Source organism: Dipteris shenzhenensis, chromosome 4 (assembly GCF_047967505.1).
Source record: "Dipteris shenzhenensis isolate YYH24624 ecotype China chromosome 4, Dip_SZ_1.0, whole genome shotgun sequence".
Classification (NCBI taxonomy): domain Eukaryota; kingdom Viridiplantae; phylum Streptophyta; class Polypodiopsida; order Gleicheniales; family Dipteridaceae; genus Dipteris; species Dipteris shenzhenensis.
Window position 1 is genome coordinate 41,554,403 of NC_141599.1, and position 25,769 is coordinate 41,580,171.

General features: G+C 42.5%; 1 protein-coding gene across 1 annotated transcript; it reads left to right on the forward strand.

The window, feature by feature from the left end:
• The first annotated feature begins 269 nt into the window (after positions 1-269).
• LOC147902877 (uncharacterized) lies at positions 270-2,286 on the forward strand. The gene is made up of 6 exons (XM_087373956.1): positions 270-409; positions 831-1,071; positions 1,155-1,423; positions 1,565-1,718; positions 1,821-2,051; positions 2,137-2,286. Exons 1-6 carry the CDS (start codon positions 270-272, stop codon positions 2,284-2,286), a joined length of 1,185 nt encoding a protein of 394 aa, XP_087230082.1.
• The last annotated feature ends 23,483 nt before the right edge of the window (positions 2,287-25,769 follow it).

Here is a 25,769-nt window from a genome sequence, read left to right on the forward strand (position 1 = left end):
AATGTGATTTATATAAGAGGCACCAAATGGAGAAGGAATAGACCCACATGCAAACAACCACGGGCCCTTCTACTACTTTACATGTTAGCACTGTGCATATTGTGGCTTTGGATGAGCCAAAAAGGAATGTAGCAACAAAAGTCATTGATGCTAATGCTATGACAAGGGAAAATAAGATTTTGTTGGATCCCTCATTGCCATAAAAGCACACCACCCAGAAATCAAAGTCGCCATATGATTGGCAGGTGCAAGATGAATTTTGGGCCACGATGTCCGAATGGGTTGAAGAACTCCAACCTCTCGTGGTCATGCTTACGGAAGCCCAGTTTCATGAAAACTGGCCCCTGCTTGACAAAGCAACAGGTACTTTCCCAGTGAACGAAGCGGAGCATAAGGAAGAAGCATATTGGTTAGTTCTTTTCAGACCTGGATTGAGTAAGCCAGGTGTAGGTATGTGCCTTGGATAGGATAGTGGTTCAACACTCAACCATGGTTCAGATATATGAGCTGCGTTGAAGGAACTCAATCCAACATGTTAGTGGTGGAGACAGTCAGGGATTATTTGACAGAATTCATTGCTATTTACTAGGATGATTTTTGTGTTTATTCCATTGATCATGATGGTGAAGGTCTTTCAACAATGTAGACAAGCAAGTATTTCATTAAACCCGGCTAAAAGTGTGTTTTGCGTCCGGGTTGGTATTTTTCTTGGACATATTATTTTTAAAGAAGGCATCCGGATTGAGAGCGAGGTAAAATTTGTGCTATTCAAGCTATGCCTGAGCCAAGAAATCTTACTCAATTGTGAGCTTTTATAGGATTTATTACAGGCATTTTGTTCGTAATTTTGCAAAAACTGTTGTGCCTCTATATGAACTAACTAAAAAGGATGCTAAATTTGAGTGGACACCCGAGTTGTCGACTATTTTTCATGATCTTAAAAGCCGAGCAACATTAACTCCTATTTTACGACAACCTCATCGGGATGTTATCTTCCATGTGCATGTGAATGCTTCTAGTTATGCCTTGGGAATCATATTGGCCCAATTAGATGGTCGGTTGGATTATCGAGTGTATTATGCTAGTTGGTTGTTTACTTCTACAAAAAGCAACTATAGTACCATTGAATGTGAAGCGCTTGGCATGATCTTCAGTGTGTAGAAGCTGAGGCATTATTTGCTAGGAAATCCCTTCAAGCTTTACTTTATCTTATCAACAAAACAATTATTCAAGGGCATCTCATTCGATGGATGCTGCTGCTACAGGAGTTTAATTTCAAAATCATTCACAAACCTGGCAAAACGCATGTTGGAGCTGACTGTCTATCTAGTTTGCCTACCATTGAGGAAAGTAAGGGAGTTGAAACTGAGATTCGGGATGCAAACTTATTTGCAGTTGATCATTGTGAAAGTGAGTATGCCAAGTTGATAGATTATTTATCTTCAAGCACGTTTCTTGATGCTATGTCAAGAGATAAACGCAAGCAAATAGCCTTGAAGGCTTGGAAATTTACTTTGATTCGTGGACATTTGTATCATTAATGTGTCGATGGTATATAACACAGATGGGTGATGCCTCATGAGCGAGTAGTTGTTCTACATGAAGCTCAATCGGGTGGCCATTTCCAAAGTGAGATCACTGGTCAAAAAGTTTTGAAGGCAGGCCTCTGGTGGGGAACTTTATTTGCTAATGCCATGAGGAAATGCAAGCATTGTGATGTATGTCAGTGCACAGGTATGTTGTTCAGTCTATGCCTTTGCAACCCACTCGGCCTTGGGACATTCTAGCATTGGGGATTAGATTTTATTTGTCCTTTTAAGCCTACTTGTTACACCCTTAATAAATATGTGGTGGTTGCAACTGATTATGCCACAAAGTGGGTAGAAGTTAAGGCACTCCGGGACAACTTGGCTGGAAGCACTGGTAAATTTATCTTTGAAAATATTATTTGCAAATATGGATGCCCCATTGAATTAGTTAGTGATCAAGGTTCTCACTTTATGAATGATGTTATCAAGGCTTTGCAAAATGAGTTCAAAATTCTATATACGGTGAGTACAACTTATTACCCTCGAGCAATGGTGAAGCCAAGTCTACCAACAAAATTCTCAAGATGATTCTCACTAAACTATCCAGTCTCAGAAAAGTGACTGGGATAATAAGCTCAATGCTGCTTTATGGGGTTATAGAATAGCTTACAAAGTCACAACCTCTACGACCCCTTTTAAGATGGTTTTCGGTTTCAAGGCTGTTGTTCCCTTGGAGTTTGTGGTTCCCAGTCTCTGAGTGGTAGTTGAGCATCATTTGGATGAATCTGGCACAATCTAGGGGCAATTGCATCGATTAAGTCACTTGGACGAGAGCTCCGGCTCTGAGCAGCATGGTCACAGTAGGTGATTTAGAAGAGAAGAAAAGCATGGCATGATAGGCATATTGTGCCCAAACATTTGAAGAAAGGAATGTTGGTGTTGTTGTATATTGCCAAGCTCGGACCCATTATTAAAACAAATTTCAAGTTGGGATGGATTGGAACATATAGGTTACTTGAATTTTTTCCTAATGGAAAAGTATAATTGGTGGATTTGGAAAGCAAACTACTTCCTAAGCTGCTTTACAATGGAAGCAAAGTAAAGCCATATCGAGCAACAGATCAGTAGAAGAGTCATTGGGGGGTTGGGCTGCATTATACACCTCAAAAGCCATATTGACATCATTCTGGGAGGTTAAAGTAGGATAGGCAATATGAGATGTGTCAAAATAGCTTATGCCAGTTCGGATAATTTCTTGAAGGGCAGCAACTATATGATTATGTAGGATAACTATTCCGGTGGGGTGGTATTTGATGGAAGGGAATGTACATAGGTAATTATACACCAGTGCATTCTGGTGTTGGCCCACCGTTTGCATCCACCCAAGACCTTTGGTCAAGGAATGTGGATCAAAGGGTTGGTCGACCAGAGCTGTTGGTTTGCAAAGTTTGATGATAAGGGAGATGTGAGAGAAAACTAAGGTGTTAAGCAAAATGGTGCACCAAAACATAAAATTATACATGATTGGGTGGTGGGGGAGTGTCAAAATGTACATGTCTTCATCGAGGATAAGATCCTCATGGAAGTAATACATGACAATGTGGGAGTGGGTGTGAGAGTCAGTGCATTGGCAGAGCTGGGCAAACTGAGGGGAGGTTAGGGAGTTGGTAAGTTCTTAAGTATAAGCTTCTACTTTGGGCCAACATATCAAAGTTTTGTCTGGCTATAATGATTCTTCTTGCTTTTGGCCAAGGTTGGTAGGAACTTGGTAGCATGAACTTATCTAGATGTCATTTGTCTCCATTTTATAGTATCATACTGGAAGAGTCATCATTAGTACAATAATGTGCAAGGAGATGTTCAATAACTACAACACATGGCTAGGCTTGGTATTCCAATTTTCTGATTTTATATGAATTGCTATGGAGGATAGTAACTCTTGAAGGCCATTACTTCATTGTTGTAGTAAATAGAGTTCTCTTGAGTGTTGGCTTCAATTTGATTCTATTTGAGTTGAGGTGTATACAAACACATCTGTAAATAATAGCTTGCAATGTCGAAGCCAAGTCTACTAACATCTCTAGCTTTGGGAATTGTTCTATCCATGCTATAAGAAAGTGTTTTTACCTCGAGGGACTAGAGCAAAGTCAATTACTTGCTGCTGATGGTGAACTTTCTTTGGAGATGCCACCAAAGCACTAGGTGTATTGTATAAACACTTTCTTATAGCATGGAATTTCCCTTTTTCTCGATTGTGCAGGACTACACACTAAAGTGGCATTCCTCTCCCAAAGTTGTGCACAATCCTCTCTAGCTGTGCTCTTTCTCCCTCCCTGCCTGCCCTCTCCCCTCTGCTGCACCCCCTCTCCTATCGTACCCCTCTGCTATCCTATCCCCCCCACCCTCCCCTCTACCCTACCCTCGTACTCCTCCCTTTCCTGACCTCCCTCCTCCCCCCACCTCCCTCCTCTACCTCTCCTTGTCCCTATCCCTTCTTTCCTCCCTCTTATTTCCACTCCCAATCCCTTAGGTTCTCAACCTTTAGCCTCCTGCATAGTAGGGATTAGTCAGACAAAATATATTGGAGATTGAGTCGGCCTTTTCACCTCGATTGATGAATGAATTCCCATGCAGTCAATCCTCGACCGCTTCCACCAACCGCAAGAAGCATCACATTTTCAAAAGACAAGTTGCAGTAGCTCAAGAAGGATGTAGAGCTTGAGAGCTCTACTACACTCTTTGCATGAATCTATGGATCTCACCCTTCTAGGTTACAAGCCAGAGATTGGATGCTTGTGGCTTTGCCTCTCGACCTCATGCCTTGACTTAAGGATGTTTCTTGTTTGGTTAAGGCTTCTTCCAGGTGGTTCTATCCCCTTTAGGGGCAAGGGCCATATCGGCATGCCATATTTGTCCAATGGCATGATAGTATGGCCCTTGCCCCTAAAGGGGACCCCTCAAGGGCAAGGAAATACATTTTCCTTGGTCTGTGAATATGACAATATTGTGTAGTGGTCTATCAAGAAGCCTCAATGAGGCTCTTGACAATACTGAGTTGTATAAATATCCTATTTGCAACTTTTGCTCAATGATACTCATAACCACTGCGCAATGGCTGATTGGTTATCCTCACTAGATGTAATCTTTTGTTTCAATTGTAATATAATACTACTATGGCAAGAACTGTCTTTAGATATAATCTCTTTTGTTCATTTTTTACTTGATGAGGCTCTCATCAATTGCTGAGTTGTTATTAACTGTCTTTGGATGTAGATGTAATCTCTTTTGTTCAATTTTTGCTCGATCAAGGCTCTCAACAATTCTTGAGTTATTATAAACTATCTTTGGATATAGATATAATTTCTTTTGTTCTAATTTTCTCGATGAGACTCTCAGCAATTATAGAGTTGTTATAAATTATCTTTGGATGTACTCTCTTTGTTCAGCTTTTCCTCTCAACAATCATTGCTAGTTGTAGTTGTTGCACAAGAAATTGGTGCATAAGAAAACACATTTCCTTGGTTTAGGATTAACTGCAAGCAACACTAAAATAGTTCCAAGAACCAACGTGGTGGTTGCAAGGAAATACATTTTCCTTGGTTTAGGACTAACTGCAACCCACACTAAAATAGAACCAGTGTAGTGGTTGGACAAGAAAATACAAATTCCTTGGTTTTAGGATTAACTGTAAGCAGCACTGAAATAGTTCCAAGAACCAGCGTAAGAACCAACATGCTGGTTGCAAGGAAATGCATTTTCCTTGGTTTAGGATTAACAGCAACCCCCCACAAAAATAGAACTAGCACAATGGCTGCATAAGAAAACACATTTTCCTTCGTTTAGGATTTTAACTTTAAAATGAAAGAAATTGTATTTCTTTCATTAGTATTAGCTTTTAAACGAAGGAAAATATTTAACTTTGTGCAACCATCACACTAAAATAGAACCAGTGCAATTGTTGCAAGAAAATACATTTTCCTTGGTTTAGGATCTGCACTAAAATGGAACTATTGTGGTGGTTGCACAAGGAAATAGATTTTTGTTTACTTAATTTTTATATGTATTTCCTTGCAACCACTGTGTGCTGGTTCTTGGAGCTATTTTAGTTCTTGAGAGCAAAATTTGAACAAAGTCAGTACATTCAAAGGTAATTTATAACAACTCAACAATTATTAGGAGCCTAATGGAGCAAAAATTACAAAAGAGATTACATTTATAAAAAATCAACAATTGCTGAGAGCCTTAGAGACCAAAAGATTACATCTGGCAAGGATAACCACTTAGCCATTACTGAGTGGTTATGATCCTCATTGAGCAAAAGTTGCAAAGAGGATATTTATATAATTCAGTATTGTCGATTGCTTGATAGATCACTATACATTATCATATTCGTAGAGGCCAGCCGAGCTTGCAGCGTCCGAATTTTTGGGGAGTTGATGGAAAGGCTAAAGACCATGCACAAATGCAGGACTCAAAATCTGGCCTCCCTAACATGAGAAAACTTTGCTCTGAAAATATTGAGCCCTTTGTTAGCATCTCTAGGGAATCCATAGAGCACATCCATAAAGAATCCAGTTGTGTGCATGCCATCCACTGGAAGGTCATTGGCGACATGGAGATGTGGGGGAAATCGATGGAGATTACGAAGACATTCACAAGAGCAGGCATTTCAAATCTTGGCGAGTGCAACACAATGACCTTGTATGAGAAAGCAGACAAGATTGGGATCACATTGTATCAAGGGGGGTAGTAATTTTGCATATGTTTCCTATAGTTCCTAGCATGAGTGGCACGGTGAAAAGAGTGGGTGAGTAGTGGAGCAGATAAGCATTGAATCCGGACACCCCTAAACAACACGAGAAAAATTTGCTTTGAAAATTGTTAGCCTTTCATCAATGTCTCTAGGGGATCCATAGAGCGCAGCCATAAAGAGGCCAGCTGTGTGCATGCCATCCAAGGTGGCAAGTCACGACATGGAGATGTGGGGGGGATTGATGGAGATTACGAAGACATTGTACAAGAGTAGGCATTTCAAGTATAGGCGAGTGCAACACAATGACCTTGTATGAAAAATCAAACAAGATTGGGATCATGTTTTATCGAGGGGTGTTAGTAATGTTGGCTGCATTTCCTACAATTCTTGGCATGGTGAAAAGAGTGAGTGAGTAGTGGAGTGGATGAATAGGGAAGCAGATGAGAGCTAGAGGAGGGAGCATGGAGCAAAGTAGCAGAGCAAGGGAGGGGTTAGAGAAGGGGAGAGAGAAGAGAGGGTAGAGAGAGAGAGAGAGAGGAGAGAGAGAGAGAGAGAGAGAGAGAGAGAGAGAGAGAGAGAGAGAGAGAGAGAGAGAGAAGAGAGGGGGGGGAGAGAGAGAGAGAGAGAGAGAGAGAGAGAGATTTGGGGGAGAGAGAGTAAAAAAATGTAGAGAGAGGGTGGAGAGAAGAGAAGGGGTGGTTATAGAGAAGAGAGAGAAAAAGTTGAGAAAAGGGTACAAAACACCATATTAGGAAATTTGAGAATTTCCCAATTCCCATTTTGAAATGGGAACACAATAAATCCTTTCAAGCTTTTTCCAAAACTTTTTGCATGACATATCATTGGAAAGATCTTGAAAAGTAGATTTTAAATCTACATTTGTCAATAACATGGAGTTTTTATATGCAAGATACAACAAAAATTATATGGAAAATTAAATTCCCAAAGTATTAGGATTTTCCCAAATTCTCTAATTCATAGATACAACGAGGGTAGAAGAAACTTGTATTGTTAAGAGAGAATAGAGTTAGAAATGGAGGGGAGGAGAGAGACATGTAGGGGAGATGTAAGTATGAAAAAAGGAAGGGTATAACATACTTGAGAAGGGAGAAGAGGAAAGTGTGTGTGTGCACCAAAAGATAAGAATTTGAGTTTAAATTTTTAAAGGAGTGAAGTTTTGGGGAGAAATATGCCACCAAAATTGCCAACAATTAAAAGAAGAAATAAGGGGGGGGGGGGGGTGTTGGGCTTGTAAGAGTCAATATGTTTGGGATAAGAGATAAATGTGTGTTCGTGAATACGTGCGTGCATGTGCATGTGTGTGTGTATGCATGTGCATGTGCATGTGCATGTGTGTGTAGGCGTGTGTGCTCAAGATACGGATATAGTCAAGAGGTCCATGATTACTTTAGTGGAATTTTGGGAGAAAATGAAGTCTTAACAATAGAAAAACTCATTGCCAAAGACAAATGTAAGCCAATAAGACCTAAGACCATTCCTCCTTTGACTCAAACTTTTTGGACAAACCTCTAAAGCTAGAGAAACTTAAAGAAGCAAGTTTGGCCATGGCCCCTAGTTGCTATTGCTCTGGGAGGAGTCTCTGGTTCAAGGTTTCTTGGATAAGAGGATTAAACTACGGATCATTAAGTTAATACATAAAGGGGGTTAGAAAGATCACAATTCAAATTGGCACTGATGGGATTTTTTTGGGAAGCTAATATCGTTTGTCTGTGTATGGAATTTTTTTGGGAAGCTGATTTTTTTTTGGAAGAAGGATTGTATGGATGGCAGGTAGAGAAGGAGTCAAAATATAAAAAAGTGATTGGCTCAGAGAAAGGATTAAAGGAAACTGTTAGTCCTGGCTATCTCACTGTCTTGCTGCCTCAGCTTAGCCTTGATTGCCTTGCTTCTAAACTATCTTTCATAGTTTCAAGCCCCTTTTTGATCACTTACACGATTTGCCAGCCTGCCTTCTTGCCCACTGCTTGCGATTGCAAAGCCTGCGGCTTCTTACAATGCACATCAATTATAATTTCATGATAACCATGATGCCCACGGATTCACTACATACTACTACTCAATTTACTTGCCTATTTGATACATGCACTTTAGACTGTAGACATTACAATTCATTGATTAGCTCCTAACTTAACAACAAGCCCCCCCCTCCTAGCCCTTTGTTTTCTAACACTCATAACCCTCCCTTGATATTTAACCCTTTGTTTTGTGAAGATAGTGGGAGAGAGGGAAGGAGTCTCACTTGAGGCTTTCTCACAATCACAATGGGGGAATACACACAAAGGTGGAGGCTGAAAACAGTTTTCCTCTTCTTAGTTGTGAAAGCCAAAAGAACTCTAGTACAAAGAAATAGAAGAACCCTATATGTGGGTCTCAAAACCAAACTCAACTAACTAAGGTGGCATACTAACTGAGCCACGAACTAGTGTAGATAAGGATAGCTGTCATCTAGCTATTATTCGTGGGCGGTGTACCAACCGCATCTCCAGCTAACAAGTCGGTGACATAAATGCACAACAGTCACCTTGGCATATCGCGAGTGTGTAAAGAATGAGGGAGAGAGATAGGAGACTCAAGTTCAGCTTTCTTCACAACACACAAAAGAGAGAGAGGACACAAGGTTGGAGGGTGAAGCCTTTCTTCACTTTTGCACACAACAACAATACAATAGAAGGGGGAAATACCCTATATGTCAAACCTAGAATACGTGGTTCATATGTGAACCCAAACCAAAAACATACGTGGTAGTCAAACTACACCACGAGTACAACTAACATAGGCGGTGACATAAATGATAGTCATCCAGGAGATGTATCGGGGGTAGAGCTTGATATCTCAACACTCCCCCTCAAGCTCAAATCCATCTCACGTACACCAAGCAAGCTCCTAAATCTGCGAAGCTTCTCGGTACCCAATGCCTTCGTAAAAATATCAGCCACCTGCTCCTCAGTGCTGACATAGACAAGATCAATCTCACCAGCTAGAACCTTCTCTCTCACAAAGTGATAATGCACCTCAATGTGCTTCGTTCTAGCATGATAAACTGGATTATTAGCAAGCATGATGCTGCTAATGTTGTCACAATGAATGACAACTGCTGCATGAATTGACTGTCCCATATCTGCAAGTAGCTTCCGCAACCAAGCTACCTCACATGCAGCCATTGCTGCACCCCTGTACTTAGCCTCTGTGCTCGACAAGGCAACTGTTGGCTGCTTCTTGCTGCTCCAACTGATGGCACCACTCCCAAGAGAAAACATAAAACCACTAGTAGATCTCCTGTCTGAGACACTACCAGCCCAGTCAGCATCTGTGTATCCATGTACCTGTAATGCACACCCAGCTTCATAAAACAGTCCATAATGCAATGTGGACTTCACATACCGCAGTATGCGCCTAGCCGCATCCAAATGTGGCTTCCTCGGTGCCTGCATAAACTGACTCACCAGCCCCACAGCATAGCTCAAATCTGGTCTGGTTATAGTCATGTAAATCAAGCTACCTACTATGCGCCTGTACATAGTAATATCTTCAAGAAGCTCACCTGTCTCTGCATTGAGCTTCACATTCTGCTCCAATGGAACAGAGATAGGCTTACAGCCTATCATTCCATATTTGGACAGCATGTCCAAACCGTATTGCCTTTGCAACAGCCATATCCCACTCGGGGATCTAATAACCTCAATGCCCAAGAAGTAACGCAGCTCTCCCAAATCCTTCATCTCAAATTTCTGCTTCAACATCTGCTTCAACAGCAGCTTCACTTCATTAATGTCTGCATCACTATCACCTGTAATAATCAAGTCATCAACATAGATGACTATAAGCACAATCCCTCTGTTTGTCCTTTTCACATAAAGTGAAAAATCTGAATTGGAAATCTGAAATCCAATAGTGACAAGATATTGCCCTATCTTGTCTGACCATGCCCTCGGCGCCTGTTTTAAGCCATACAAGGCTTTGCGCAACCTGCATACAAAATCGGGATGTGAATTATCCTCATAACCTTCCGGCTATATCATATAAACCTCTTCCTGCAAATCACCATGCAAGAAGGCATTTTTCACATCCATCTGATGCAAAGACCATCCCTTTGCAGCAGCCATAGCAATTACTGCTCTCACGGTTGCCATCCTTGCAACTGGGCTGAAAGTTTCCTCATAGTCAATTCCATATGTCTGTGCAAAACCTTTGGCAACCAATCTTGCCTTGTACCTGCTAACAGACCCATCAGCATTGTGCTTTACTTTGTAAACCCACTTGCAGCCAATAGCCTTCTTATCATGAGGCAAAGGCATCAAATCCCAAGTGTGGTTTGCATCCAAGGCAGCCATCTCTTCATCCATAGCTGCTTCCCAATTTTTATGCCCTGCTGCATCCTCAAAACATGTGGACTCTGGCTCCTCTAGAACCTTGACCATATAAGCATAGTGATGTGCTGTATACCCATCATATCTCAGCCTGTCAATTGGATACTTAATACGAGTGGACCTCCGTACAACTGGATCAGTTGCAGGAGTCTTTAAATCATGCCTGCTTTTCCTTGCACCAGGTGTAACAACAGAAGGAATCCCAAGTTCCTCATCAAGGCTCATTTCAGAGCCACTTGACTCTCCATCAACATGAGAGCTACCAGCAGACACATCAAACACTGGAGCATGGTCCACTTTTTCTTTTCCCTTATGTGATACCTGCACAACACTATCAGGACTGCTATGTGACGATTCACTAGATCTCAATCTCCCTGTCCATGCATTAGATCCACTAGTAGAGGACTCTCTGGGTCCACTCAAGGCTTGAGATTGCTGCTCTGCATTTATTGCAGCATTCCCATTTCCTGCATCTGCATCTCCTACCATAACAGTTGGTGCATACCAGCTGCTCATTTCATCAAAAACAACATCTCTGCTCACTTGCATTTTGCGGGTGGAAGGGTTATAACAGCGATACCCTTTCTGGTGCAGAGCATATCCAATAAAGATGCATTTTTCTGCCTTTGGATCCAGCTTTGTTCTCTTCTCATCAGGAACATGAACATAAGCTATGCAACCAAATACCTTCAAGTGAGAAATATCTGGTTTTTGACCTGTATACATTTCTTCAGGCGTCATGCCATGGACAGCTGCAGTGGGGGTTCTGTTCATAATATAAACTGCAGTTGCTACTGCTTCAGCCCAAAAATAATCAGGCATGTTTTTATCATTTAGGATCGCCCGTCCTACTTCTGCAATATGCCTGTTCTTCCTTTCTGCAACCCCATTCTGCTGAGGGGTAGACCTGCATGAGTACTTCCTTTGAATTCCCTGTTCTTTCAGATATTCACTAAATTCTTCTAAGAAGTACTCTCCCCCTCCATCAGATCTTAGCACTTTAATATGCACACCTTTCTCTTTTTCAACCATGGCCTTAAAAGCCTTGAAATGGCTGAACACTTCACTTTTGTGCTTCATAAAATAAATCCACACCTTCCTAGTGTAGTCATCAATAAACGTCACATAATAATGGCATCCACCAATAGAAGCAGCTTTGGTTGTCCAAACATCTGAATGGATCACTTCCAAAGGTCTTCTGCTCACCTTAGCATTTTTGGGAAATGCATGTCTGGCCTGCTTACCCATTTGGCATGCTTCACATACCTTTTGCATTCCCTCAACTCTGAATTTAGGCAAACCTGCAACAATGTTTTTCGTTTGCATAGATTTCAGCCTTTGTATATTCACATGCCCAATGCGCTTGTGCCATATCTCAATATCTGCAATGACACCTCTCCCATGCGCAAACATAGCAGCTTTTACCTCAGGCATATCAACATCCAAGGTGAACATTCTGCCATTTTTATTGCCTTTCGCAACCAAGCGGCACTTATTTTTCAAGTCCTCAACAAAACATCCATCAGGATTAAATCTAACCTGCAGACCTTGCTCAACCATCTGGCCAACTGAAACCAGGTTCTTAATGATTTTTGGAACATGAAGTACATCTGCCAAGTACTTCGTTTTGCCATCCTGCATAGCCAATGGCACTTTACCAACCTGCGTAATTGGGTGCGCAGTATCATCACCTGTTTCAACATAACCTGGCTTATCCAAATTTCTAACATCATGAAACCACTCACCATGACTGGTCATGTGGTTAGAGGCACCTGAATCAACATACCAAACATCATTGCAAGCTGCAGCATCTCCTGACATGGAGTTAACCATATGCTGCATCACAAAAAGGTACTCATTTCTGTCGTCACCATGCCCACTTGATGATGCATAGTTGCTTTGCTGCAACTTCCCACTTTTGATGTCATTCTGTTTTTTATAGCATGTATTCTCCTTGTGTCCAGGCTTTCCACAATAATAGCATTTTGTGCTGCTATTTACTTGCTGGTTCCTTTGCCATGAACCACGGCCTCTTTGGCTCCCCCTGCCTCTAGAACTACCACGTCCTCCTCCATAGGACTGGTTTTCCTGTTGTTGCTGTTGGTTCTGATTTCCTGCACGGCCACCAAAACGGCCTCTTCCTCTACCCCTGCCTCTACCTGTATTCGAGTAGAAAGCAGTCTCTTGAGAAGTTGAGGTGGCTGAACCACCATTCCTTTGCTCTTCACTCAGCAAGAGAGCAATAAGTTCCTGAAAATCAGGAAATGTTTCACGGACTCCAATGGATGTCCGAAACTGTGCATAATCTTTCCCAAGACCATTCAAGGTCACAGACACTAAGTCCTCATCATCAACAGGTGCTCCAATGGAGGCAAGAGAATCTGCAAGGCCTTTCACCTTCAAGGAATACTCATTTATATTCAGATTTTTCCTTTGCACATTGTGCAACTCCTGCTTTAGCTGCATCTTTCGTGCTTTGGTATTTGTGCTATACAGCTTCACCAATGTGTCCCATGCCTCCTTAGGCGTCTCTACATCCTGTATATGCACAATCATAGAATCTGAAATGCTAACAGACAGCCAATACAGGCATTTTCTGGCTTTTTCATGCCATTCTTTAAAGGCCTTCAATTCAGCAGGAGTAGGAGCAGCACCCAAAACTGGTTCTGTAGTTTCACCACTGATGTAATCCCAAACTCCCTTTCCCATAAGGAAGTTTGTCATCCTGAACTTCCATGCTTGGAAGTTGTTCTTGTCAAGCTTCTCACTGACAATGGTAGACAGATTCTCAGACATTTTACAAATCACGAATTGCAACAGCAACCTGTAAACAAAGCAAATGCCTCACAAGGGCAAATAGCAAAACTTCAGCGAAAAGCCTCACAGGAGCAGATCTGCAACACTGACGAAAGTGGTATTTCACCACACAGTCACTTCCTAGTGACGATTTTGCATCAACAGGCAACAGGCATGAATCTGTAACTCCCAATATCTCTGCACACAGGCATACGATGCAATTTCTGTGGCACCTTTCCACCGACTAGCCGCGCGGTGGTCACACAGCAAAAACAGGGCCTTTTTCTGAGTGCCTGCGAAGAACTTGCGCCTTCAAAACGGGCCCCGAAACGGCCTCAAATCCAAAAAATAAAGTCACCGAGGGCTTTGCCTTCCCCCGCAGCATATACTGCGCTCTCGCCACACCACGAAGGGCCTCTCAATCTGAAACAGTGCACTCCTGCACTTCTGGCTGTGCTACCTGCAGAGATTTGCTCCCAAACTCGAAATAGGAAAGCAACACTGGTCCTCTTACCAGGACACCACAAACTTGGCTTGCTTTCTTGAGCTCCTTACCTCGAACAAGGCTCTGATACCATGTAAAGAATGAGGGAGAGAGATAGGAGACTCAAGTTCAGCTTTCTTCACAACACACAAAAGAGAGAGAGGACACAAGGTTGGAGGGTGAAGCCTTTCTTCACTTTTGCACACAACAACAATACAATAGAAGGGGGAAATACCCTATATGTCAAACCTAGAATACGTGGTTCATATGTGAACCCAAACCAAAAACATACGTGGTAGTCTAACTACACCACGAGTACAACTAACATAGGCGGTGACATAAATGATAGTCATCCAGGAGATGTATCGGGGGTAGAGCTTGATATCTCAACAGAGTGGAGCTCGATATCTCAACACTCCCCCTCGAGCTCAATCCCAATTCCTGCACACCAAGCAGGTCTCTGAACTTGTGCAGCTTCTCTGCACCCAATGCTTTCGTGAATATGTCAGCTACCTGATCCTCTGTGCTGACATAAACTAGATCAATAAGACCTAGTAAAACCTTCTCCTGCACATAGTGATAATGCACCTCAATGTGCTTTGTTCTGGCATGAAAGACTGGGTTCTTTGACAAGTGTATGCTGCTCATGTTGTCACAATAAATGACAATTGGCCCCTGATGCATATCATAGAGTAGCTTATGCAACCAAGCTACCTCACATGCAGCCATTGCTGCACCCCTATACTCAGCCTCTGTGCTCGACAAGGCAACTATAGGCTGTTTCTTGCTGCTCCAAGTGACTGCAGCACTCCCAAAAGAGAACACATATCCACTGGTAGATCGTCTATCAGAAATGCTACTAGCCCAATCAGCATCAGAGTATCCATGCAGCTGTATCTGAACCCCAGCCTCATAAAATAGTCCATACTACAATGTGGACTTCACATACCTGAGTATGCATCTAGCCGCATCCAAATGCGGTTTCCTTGGAGCCTGCATAAACTGACTTACCAACCCAACAGCCATAGCTCAAATCTGGCCTGGTAATAGTCATGTAAATCAAACTTCCTACTATGCGTCTGTACATAGTAGGGTCCTCCAGAAGCTCATCTGCATCTGCGCTCAGCTTCACATTCTGCTCCAAAGGAACTAAAATAGGCTTACAGCCTGTCATCCCATATTTGGACAGCATGTCCAATCCATACTGCCTCTGCAAGAGCTGTATCCCACTTGGTGATCTAATCACCTCAATGCCCAAGAAATAACGCATCTCTCCCAAATCCTTCATCTCAAACTTCTGCCTCAATAGCATTTTCACATGAAGGATATCTTCATCACTATCACCTGTGATGATCAAATCATCAACATAAATGACCAGTAGCATAATCCCTTTCTTTGTTTTTCTCACATAGAGTGAGAAATCTGCCTTGGAAATCTGAAAGCCAATAGTGACAAGATACTGTCCTATCTTGTCAGACCATGCTCTAGGTGCTTGCTTCAAGCCATACAAGGCTTTCTTCAACCTGCAAACAAACTCAGGATGAATAGCATGAACATAACCTGTTGGCTGCTCCATAAAGACCTCTTCTTGCAAATCACCATGCAAGAAGGCATTCTTTACATCCATCTGATGTAAAGACCATCCCTTTGATGCAGCCATAGCAATGGCTGCTCTTACGGTTGCCATCCTTGCAACCGGGCTGAAAGTTTCTTCATAATCAATGCCATATGTCTGTGCATACCCCTTGACAACTAATCTTGCCTTGTATCTATTCACAGAACCATCTGCATTGTGCTTGATCTTATAAACCCACTTACAACCAATTGCATTCTTGCCTTTAGGCAAAGGCACCAATTCCCATGTAGCATTTGCATCCAAGGCATCCATTTCTTCATCCATGGCTTTCTCCCATTTTTCATTTCCCATGGCTTGCTTAAAAGAAGTGGGTTCTGGTTCCTGTATCACTTTGACCATATAGGCATAGTGAATGGCTATAAATCCATCATATTTCAGCCTATCCACAGGATACCTGACCCTGGTAGACCTGCCCAAAATAGGCTCACTTCCAGGTGCTCTCAAAACATCCCTGGTCTTCCTTACTCCAGGTGTAACAACAGAAGGAATACCCAACTCATCATCAATGCTCTGTTGTGAGCCACTGGATTCACCATCCACACAAGAGTGACCTGCATTCACATCAAACATGGGCTATCTACCTTCTCTTTTCCTTTTCATGATACCTGTGTACCACTCTCTGCATTGCTTTGAGGGGATTCTCCTGATCTCAATTTGCCTGTCCATGGCGAAGTATGTGAACCACTGGTAGAGGACACTCCAGGTCCACTAATATTTTGTGATTGCTGCTGTGCATTCTGTGCAGCATTACCATTTTGTGCATCTACATCAATCATCACATTTACTGGTTTATACCAGCTGCTCATCTCATCAAAAACAACATCTCTGCTCACTGTGAACTTACGTGTAGAAGGGTTATAGCATCTATACCCTTCTTGCTAAGGAGAGAATAACCAATAAAGACGCACTTCTCAGCTTTTGGATCCAACTTGGACCTCAACTCATCTGGCACATGGACATAGGCAATGCAACCAAAAATCTTCAAATGAGAAATATCTGGTTTCCTACCAGTATACATCTCCTCTGGTGTCATGCCATGTATTGCTGCAGTGGGAGTCCTGTTCATTATATAGACTGCTGTATCAACTGCTTCAGCCCAATAATAATCTGGTAGATCTTTTTCATTTAGCATAGCCCGAGATACCTCTCCAATATGCCTATTTTTTCTTTCTGTAATTCCATTTTGCTGTGGGGTATGACTGCATGAATATTGCTGCTTTATACCATGCTCCTGCAAGAACCTTGCAAACTCATTTGAGAGGTACTCTCCCCCTCCATCTGACCTTAGGCATTTTATTTGCAGGCCTGTTTCTTTTTCAACCATAGCTTTGAAAGCTTTGAAGTGCCCAAACACTTCACTTTTCTTTTTCATAAAATACACCCACAATTTTCTGCTGAAGTCATCAATAAATGTGACAAAATAGTGACAGCCTCCAATAGATGCAGCTTTTGTAGTCCACACATCAGAGTGGATTAATTCCAATGGCTTTTTACTCTCTTGAACATGCCTAGGAAAAGGTTTTTTTACCTGTTTCCCAAATTGATAGGCTTCACAAACCTTGTGCATTTCTGCAACCTTGAATTTAGGCAATCCTGCAACAATATTTTGGGCTTGCATTGATTTAAGTCACTGTATATTAACATGACCAATGCGTTTGTGCCAGATATCAATATCTGCAACTACACCGGTCCCATGTGCAAACATTGCTGCACTCAATTCAGGCATGTCCGCATCCAACGTAAACATCCTGCCCTTCTTCTTTCCTTTTGCTATCAAGCGACATTATTTTTCATATCCTCAACAAAGCATCCATGAGGATTAAATCTGACCTGCAAGCCCTGCTCAACCATCTGACCAACAGAAACTAGGTTCTTGGTGATGTTCAGGACATGAAATACATCAGACAAGTATTTCTTTTTCCCATCCTGCATAGACAAAGGAATTTTGCCAATCTACACAATAGGATGTGCAGTATCATCACCAGTCTCCACAAATCCTGGTTTTTCCATTTTCCTTGCATCTTGCATCCATTCTGCATGACCTGTCATGTGGTTTGATGCACCTGAGTCAACATACCACACATCATTTCGTTCTTTTGCACTTGTCACAGAATTGGTCATATGCTGCACCATAAATAGATGCTCATTTCTGTCATCACCCTGCCTACTAGAAGATGCATAATTGCCTTGCTGCAATTTTCCATTCATAATGTCATTCTGCTTTTTGTAGCAGTCCTTAGCCATATGACCCGTTTTGCCACAATAGTAGCATTCAACATTGCTGTTTGCATTTTGGCTTCTCTGCCATCCACCACGGCCTCTTTGGCTCCCCCTGCCTCTAGAGTTACCACGTCCTCCTGCATAGGACTGGTTTTCTTGCGTTTGTTGCATATTCTGATTTCTACCATGGCCTGCAGATCGGCCTCCTCTACCTCTGCCTCTACCTCTGCTAGCATTTGAGTAGAAGACAGTTTCTTTTGAAGTTCCTACTAAAGAAGATGCACCACCATTTCTCTGCTCTTCAGAAATTAGAAGAGCAATCAGCTCCTCAAAATCAGGAAATTTTTCACGGACGGCAATGGATGTCCGGAACTGTGCATAATCCTTTCCTAGACCATTCAAGGTCACAGAAACCAAATCATCATCATCCACTGGCGACCCAATGGAAGCAAGTGCATCTGCAATTTTCTTCACTTTCATGTGGTAGTCATTTATGCTCAAATTTTCTCTCTGCACATTGTGCAACTCCTGTTTGAGTTGCATTTTCGTAGCTTGCGTATTTGTGCTGTACATTTTTGCCAACGTATCCCATGCCTCCTTTGGTGTACTTGCATCCTGAATATGCATAATCATGGAGTCCGAAATACTGATAGACAGCCAGTACATAACTTTCCTGGCTCTCTCATGCCATCCTTTGAATGCCTGCATTTCCTGTTGACTGGGAACATTAGGAAGAATAGGTTCTTCTTCATTTCCTGTAATGAACTCCCTATAGCCTTTTCCCATCAAGAAATTCGTCATTCTAAACTTCCATGCCTGGAAGTTGTTCTTGTCAAGCTTTTTAGTGACAATCTGTGAAAGAGAATCAGATACAGAACACTGCAAAAAACACAGCTTTTGCCTCACATGGGCAGAACTACAAAACTGACGAAAGTGGTATTTCACCACACAGTCACTTCCTAGTGACGATTTTGCATGAACAGGCAACAAGCATGAATCTGCAACTCCCAATATCTCTGCACAAAGGCATATGATGCAATTTCTATGGCAACTTTTCACCGACCCACAGAACAGTGGTCACACAGCAAAAACAGGGCCTTTTTCTGAGTGCCTGCGGAGAACTTCCGTCTCCAAAACGGGCCCCGAAATGACCTCGAATCAGAAAAATAACGTCACTGAGGGCTTTGCTCACACCCGCAACATATACTGTGCTCTCGCCGCACCGCGAAGGGCATCTCAATCTGAGACAGTGCACTCTTGCACTTCTGGCTGTGCTACCTGGATTTTCTCCCAAACTCGAAATAGGAAAGCAACACTGGTCCTCTTACCAGGATACCACGAACTTGGCTTGCTTTCTTGAGCTCCTTACCACGAACAAGGCTCTGATACCATGTGAAGATAGTGGAAGAGAGGGAAGGAGTCTCACTTGAGGCTTTCTCACAATCACAATGGGGGAATACACACAAAGGTGGAGGTTGAAAATAGTTTTCCTCTTCTTAGTTGTGAAAGCCAAAAGAACTCTAGTACAAAGAAATAGAAGAACCCTATATGTGGGTCTCAAAACCAAACTCAACTAACTAAGGTGGCATACTAACTGAGCCACGAACTAGTGTAGATAAGGATAGCTATCATCTAGTCGTGGGTGGGTACCAACTGTATCTCCAGCAGCTAACAAGTCGGTGACATAAATGCACAATAGTCACCCTGGCTGGAGCTCTCGATATCTCAACATGTTTTCTAACCCTCATAACCCTCCCTTTATTTTTCTACTCACTTTTTACCCTCCCCAACCCTTTTTCCGAATGCTATATTTCTACCTCCTTATCCCCTAACCTCCCCCTTACATTGATGATCATTAACCTCCCTTTATAATTCATTTATAAAATGTTTTTATTACCCTTCCAACCCCCCCCCCGCTTCCTTCTTTTCTAAACTTTTTCTAAATTCTTAAAACTTATATACTACCTATACTACCTTTTACTATTATTTTCATTACTATAACCATTTCTTTTTGTCAATCTCTTTATTGTGACTTGTCCCCTTTATCTCTTTCGTATTGAAGAATCATCTATGTTTCATAGGTTATTAGTTAAACCATTAATACTTCATACATTACCCTAGTAATTAATTTCTAGTTAACGTTTAAATTTATTTAGATTTTTAATTAGTATTTTTAAAATCTTTTCTACGCTTTGTTTCAAAACAAATTCATTGATTCCCTATTTTCCTCTGGCACACTCTCCTCCTTTATACTTCTTCTTTATAAATTAACTATACAAGGTTCCAAGTTAATTTGCCTTTGTTCAACACTCTTCTCATAAGCATATGTTTACTACAATTATTTTTTCACTGACTGATCTACATCAAGCTTGATAAGTTCGTGTTTAAGCTTTCATTTTTATTGTGACCCCAATAACAAGGGAGGGGTGTTTATGACACATGTCTTCCCAACTAAGGTTAAAGCTGGTTCTCACCAATTTGCTTGTTGGATGGTGGTAGGTAGGGAGACTCCCCTCTTCAATAAAAGTGATGCTTGATAGGACTCAACTTCCATACAGTTTCCACAAAGTCATTTCTACAAAAGTGCCCACTGCCAGTTTCCTTTACAAATGGGATTCACCGACTTGTACAAACTTTTCTGTTAATGCAATTAGTCCTATTTCATTGTCTAGCTTTGCTCTGTTGTCTTTTCACTATGCAAAGGGGTGTTGTAAAGTCTCCCCCCCCCCCCACACACACACATAGAGTTAACAAATTGGTTAACAATATGTGATTGATGGTTGATGATGTGATGTGATGGATAGTGGCAAGTCCGTAGAGCCAGGATTGTGTCTTGGAGCTAGATGGGCCCAAGAGGATGGTAAAAGAATGATAAGAGAGAGTGGTATAAAGAGATTAGGGTTCGGCCTCTCTTCAAAAGGTGACTTGTATTAAAGGCCAAATGGTTTCACTTTCGTCTTCATTGTCGTATGCACAAGTTTTGAATACAAGCTCCCTCTTCTCTTCCAAGAGTGTCTTTGGGTGTTCTCTTATTTCCCTTGTAGTGCCTTTGTGTTTGCCACTCCATCCCCCTTCACTCTCTCCTTCCCTCCTCCCTCCCTTCTCCCCTCTCTTCTCCCCTTCTCCCTCCCTTTCCCTTCACCCCCTTCCCTCTTTCTCTCGTGGAAACACATTGCAACAATTTGGGAGCCGCTTGAGTGACAGATGCGGATGGCTCGTGCTTTGCATCACTCTCATAAGGAGTAGCTTGGAGTGGAGGCTCCATCAGCATTCCTTCAAGATCCCCACGACACATGAGTCACCATTGTTGAGACTACACATCTTTGGTGCCACTGTCGGGGAGTTCAAGGTATGCTTTTGCATTGCACCTGCCTTCTTTCATCATTTACCCATTGCTCATTATTTCAAGCTTAACTTGGAGCTTTGATAGTGGAGTTGTAGGAGAGGAATGAGTGAAGAAGTGTGTATTAAGACGGAAAAAAGATGAAAACTGTCATTTTCTCTTAGAAAGTATTTTTGATCATGTGAAGCTTGTTTTTTTATGTTTTTTAGTGTCTTGAGTTGGTAGGAAGATAGTTTGGAAGATTGCTAAGGAGTGTATGTGTCAAAACTCACAAAAAACAACAAAGAATGATGAATCATGTTGAAAATTGAAGTGGTTTTGAGTGTTGGCGAGCACCTCTTTAAGAAATTTCTCATTTTGCATTCAAATGTTGCGTTTCTTTCTTGTTTTTTGCATTGGGTAGCTAGATTTAGTAGCTTGGCATCCCCCCATCACAAAAAAACTTGAACAAAAACTCTCAAATTGTCAAGAATCATAAAAAACTAGTCAGCGACACTATGCATTCCTTTTTTCACAGGTCGTTGCCTTAGTGCTATCCCCATGGCCATCACCTTAGTGCTATCCTCCTATCAGTCAAAACTTTCATTGACCCATTGGCTTAGACCTATCCCCATGACCTAACACATGTCAATACACCTAACCCACCACCCTAATTAATTACTGTCAGTCAGCTATCATGCTATCCAAACATGTGTCAACTCGGTGCCATAAGGCTATCCTATCGGTTGTTTTTAGCCGGAAAAGTTATCGAGATCAGAGGCTAGAGACTAAGTATGGCTACGCTCAAAGGCCATAGAGAAAAGGAGATCACGAGGGCGAAGGGATGTCATAGGGGTGAACAAGGAATTAGAAGTGGAGGGAAGGAAAAGGGAGGCTATGACACAAGGGGAAAGGGAGAGGGGGAAGAGAAGCATGTACATGATAGGAAGAGGAATGTTGAGATGTAGACATCAAGGGAAGTGATCCATACTTTATTGGAAAGAAGGGATGTGAGTGAAATATCAAAATACTAGCTAGGTGGCTTTACAAGAATGAGCGTGTCTCATCAAGGAATAGCCCCTTCCTTTTATAGCCAAAAGAGGGGGTCTCTCCACATTAATGTATCCTCCCACATGCATGGTGTGTGTGGAAAAGTCTCCCATGTGGGCTAGGTGGGTACACACTCTCAATTGTGTGCGACAACCCTTTGCCTCCATTTTCCACATAAATCAAGCCCCATATCTCAAGTCTATGATACTCCCTTGGTCTCTTTCCAATTTTATAATAGGTTCAAACCTCTAGGAGGACAAGTGGAGGGTTGGCACAAGGAATCTTGCCACCTCATCCTACTTTCTCCATTATTTAACTAGCTCTCTTTGTCCTTCTATACCTCCCCCACATGGGCCTATCTCATATGGAGGGAATAACTCAATATAATAGCCATCTCCACCCATTTTATATTGCTTCTCCCATGGACTTTGAGCCATATCTCACTTAATGCATCCTAGGTGGAGGGGTGGCACATGGAGGAGCCATGCCACCTTGCATTTTATAATATTACTATCATGGATTATGTACAACACACCTTATGGGTCCTCTTACATGGAAGGGTGGCACATGGTCATGCCCTGCCACCTCAACCTTGGGCCCTATGCACACCATATTTTATTATACTATTGCCACATATACAAACACACATACATATTAATGCATTTTTCCTTAGACAATTTTATCCATAACTGTTCCCCCCCCCAGGCAGGGAATGCACAGCATTTCCATGCCTGGGACCATCACGCACAAAGAAAGGCTTGAGGTAACGCTTGTTGATCACCTTCTTGCCATATGGTTCATGCAGCTCCTGAACTTGCACAGACCCATTGCTACGTTCTTTGATGACTTTGTATGGACCAGCCCACAGTGGCAGAAACTTCTTATCCATTTGGTGGTCCAATCTGTTGTCAAAGCATAGCACAACATCCCCCTCAGCAAAGTGTCTTTCCCATCCCTTGCGAATCTTAGCATCCAATCGGGCCTTTTGTCGATTCTTTTGGATCTCTGTTTGATGTAGTGCAAGGCGGCGGGTCTCATCTAACTTCTCAAGTTGTACCAATCTGGCCTCTACATGTTCATCTTCTGACATCCTCTGTTCCTGCGCCAATCTCAAGGCCGGAATCTCTATCTCTAGTGGTAAAACTGCCTCAGTACCATACACCAACTCAAAAGGGGTGTGACCTAAGATGTTTTATCAGTGATGTTGTAAGCCCACACGGCTTCAGTGACCTTTTGATCCCATTGGCTCCTATTCCCTGCGGCCATTTTTCCTATGGTTTTACAGAGGAGGCCATTGGTCCACTCTGTTTGACCCATAAATGCTGGATAATAGATGCTAGAAGTGTGATGATCAATGCCCATGCGATCCATGAGTAACTCCACTGCTTCATTTAAGAATGGACTCCCATGGTCAGAGACTATCTCCATGGGTGTCCCAAACCTTGTGCAGATACGTTCAAAGATGAAATTTGAAACTGTCTTGCCATTTGCAGCAGAGAGAGCGATAGCTTCAGCCCACTTAGTGACATACTGAGTGGCTACCAAAAGATACTTCTTTTTGCGGGCAGTCATGGGCAAGGGCCCGACAAAATCTATTCCCCACTTCTGAAACGGATGGATGGACATCACTGGGTGATGTTGCCCGGGACGCAAATCCTTCCTACCGAAGAACTGACATGGTTCACAAGTTTTGCAATACAAAGTGACATCCTTGAACAAGGTCGGCCAATAGTATCCAGCATGTAAAATCTTCTTAGCTGTATAGTCACTGGCATAATGGCCTCCACAAAATCCATCATGATAATGCTTCAATACCTTAGGCACTTCATCTGCATCAATGGCCCGTCTGAGTACCCCATCCATGCCTTGACGGTACATCACCCCATCAAGGAGGGTGTAGCGCCTACTATCTCTGCGGATCTTCTTTCTCTCATAGCTTGTACTTTCTGAAGGAAAGGAGAAAGCGGTCAAAAACTTATAGATACCACCATACCAAGGATCCCCAACTTCTATGGCTGCTACCAGGGTTACATCAAGGCACTCCTCTAAATCAATCAAAGCATTCTTCAAGTTGGAACAACCCCCTTTTACAATTTTGAAAGAAAAATCATATTCTTGTAGAACTGCCAACCACTTGGCCAACCGGCCCATGGGATTTGGTGATTGAAGAACCTGCTTTGCAAGACCAGTGTCAGTGAGTATAAAGAAGGACTTTCCAGCCACATAATGCTTAAATTTCTCAATGCAAAACACCAAAGACAAGGCATGCTTGTCGGCCTCTGAATAGTGTCGCTCAGTGTCGAGCAATTGTCGAGAAGCAAATCGAACGGGATACATGAACCGATCTTCCCCTTGCTAGAGAAGAATACCTGCCAGAGTGTGCTCACCAAACCCAGGATTGATATAGAAGGTCTTTGACTAGTCTGGATTGCATAGAATGGGTTCTGAAGCCAGAGCATTCTTGATTTGTGCAAAACCATGATCACAATCCTCATCCCAAGAAAAATCAACCCCATCTTTTAATAGCATAGTCATGGGCCGTGTTAAAGCAGCATACTGATCAATGAAGCGGCGATAGTATCCTGCTAGATTGACAAATGAGCGTACCTGACGTTTGGTTGTAGGTGGGGAGAGTTTGAGGATGGCTTCTACTTTCTCGGGGTTAGGCTTGATGCCCTCGGATGAGACAACATGTCCCAATAACCTCCCTTGAGTGGCTCCAATGGTGCATTTCTCAGGGTTGAGACTGCCATTTGCATCATTGACCCTTTGGAAGGCCAATCTAACCTTCATGATGTGCTCCTTACGTGATGAGAATATACAGAAATCATCTAAAAACACCTCCAAGAAATCCCCCAAATAAGGAGCAAACACCATCTGCATAAATCTTTGAAAGGTGGCAAGAGCATTGGTGAGGCCAAATGGCATTACTTTGAATGCAAATGTCCCCCAGGGTGTGGCAAATGTGGTTTTCAGCACATCTTCCCCGGCAATTCTGATTTGATAAAACCCAGAGTAACCATCACAGAAAGTATACATCTCATGACCACTTACCTTCTCAAGAATGAGGTCTTGAAAGGGTAGAGGATGATGATCCCTCTTGGTGGCAGCGTTGAGCTTCTTATAGTCGATGCAGACCCGCCACTTGTTGTTTTTCTTTGGGATGACTACCACTGGTGAAACCCATTCAGTATTGTGAACCGGAACAATAAACCCAGCCTCTACAAGCTTCTGCAACTCTGAGCGCAAAGCGTCGGTCTGCAGGGGCCCTAGTCTCCGATACTTCTGAGCCACAGGCTTTGCATCAGGCTTGAGCTCTATCTTGTGCTCTATGGCAGTCACATGGCGAAGGTGGTGGTAGCTAGTTGCAAAAAGGTCAGGGAAATCTTTGAACATTTTAAGAAACTCATCTTTCTCACCTGGAGTGAGGTCTGGAGAAAGCATTGATTCGAGCTGTTGAGGACTAGCTGTTATCTTTTCTGCAGGTGGCAGGGTCGGAGACACCCCCATCATGTAAACTTCCTCCTCTGAGAATTCCTCCCCCCCGTCTGATTCTTCCATGGACTCAGACACTGAGGATGAGAGAGTATC

What these genes read in the sequence shown, in the direction of transcription:
- LOC147902877 (XM_087373956.1), top strand. Translation starts at nt 270, where the DNA reads ATGTCCGAATGGGTTGAAGAACTCCAACCTCTCGTGGTCATGCTTACG. An exon ending in CATAAGGAAGAAGCATATTG is followed by an intron (nt 410 to 830) that starts GTTAGTTCTTTT and finishes GATTTATTACAG; the next exon opens with GCATTTTGTTCGTAATTTTG. An exon ending in ATGGTCGGTTGGATTATCGA is followed by an intron (nt 1,072 to 1,154) that starts GTGTATTATGCT and finishes CATGATCTTCAG; the next exon opens with TGTGTAGAAGCTGAGGCATT.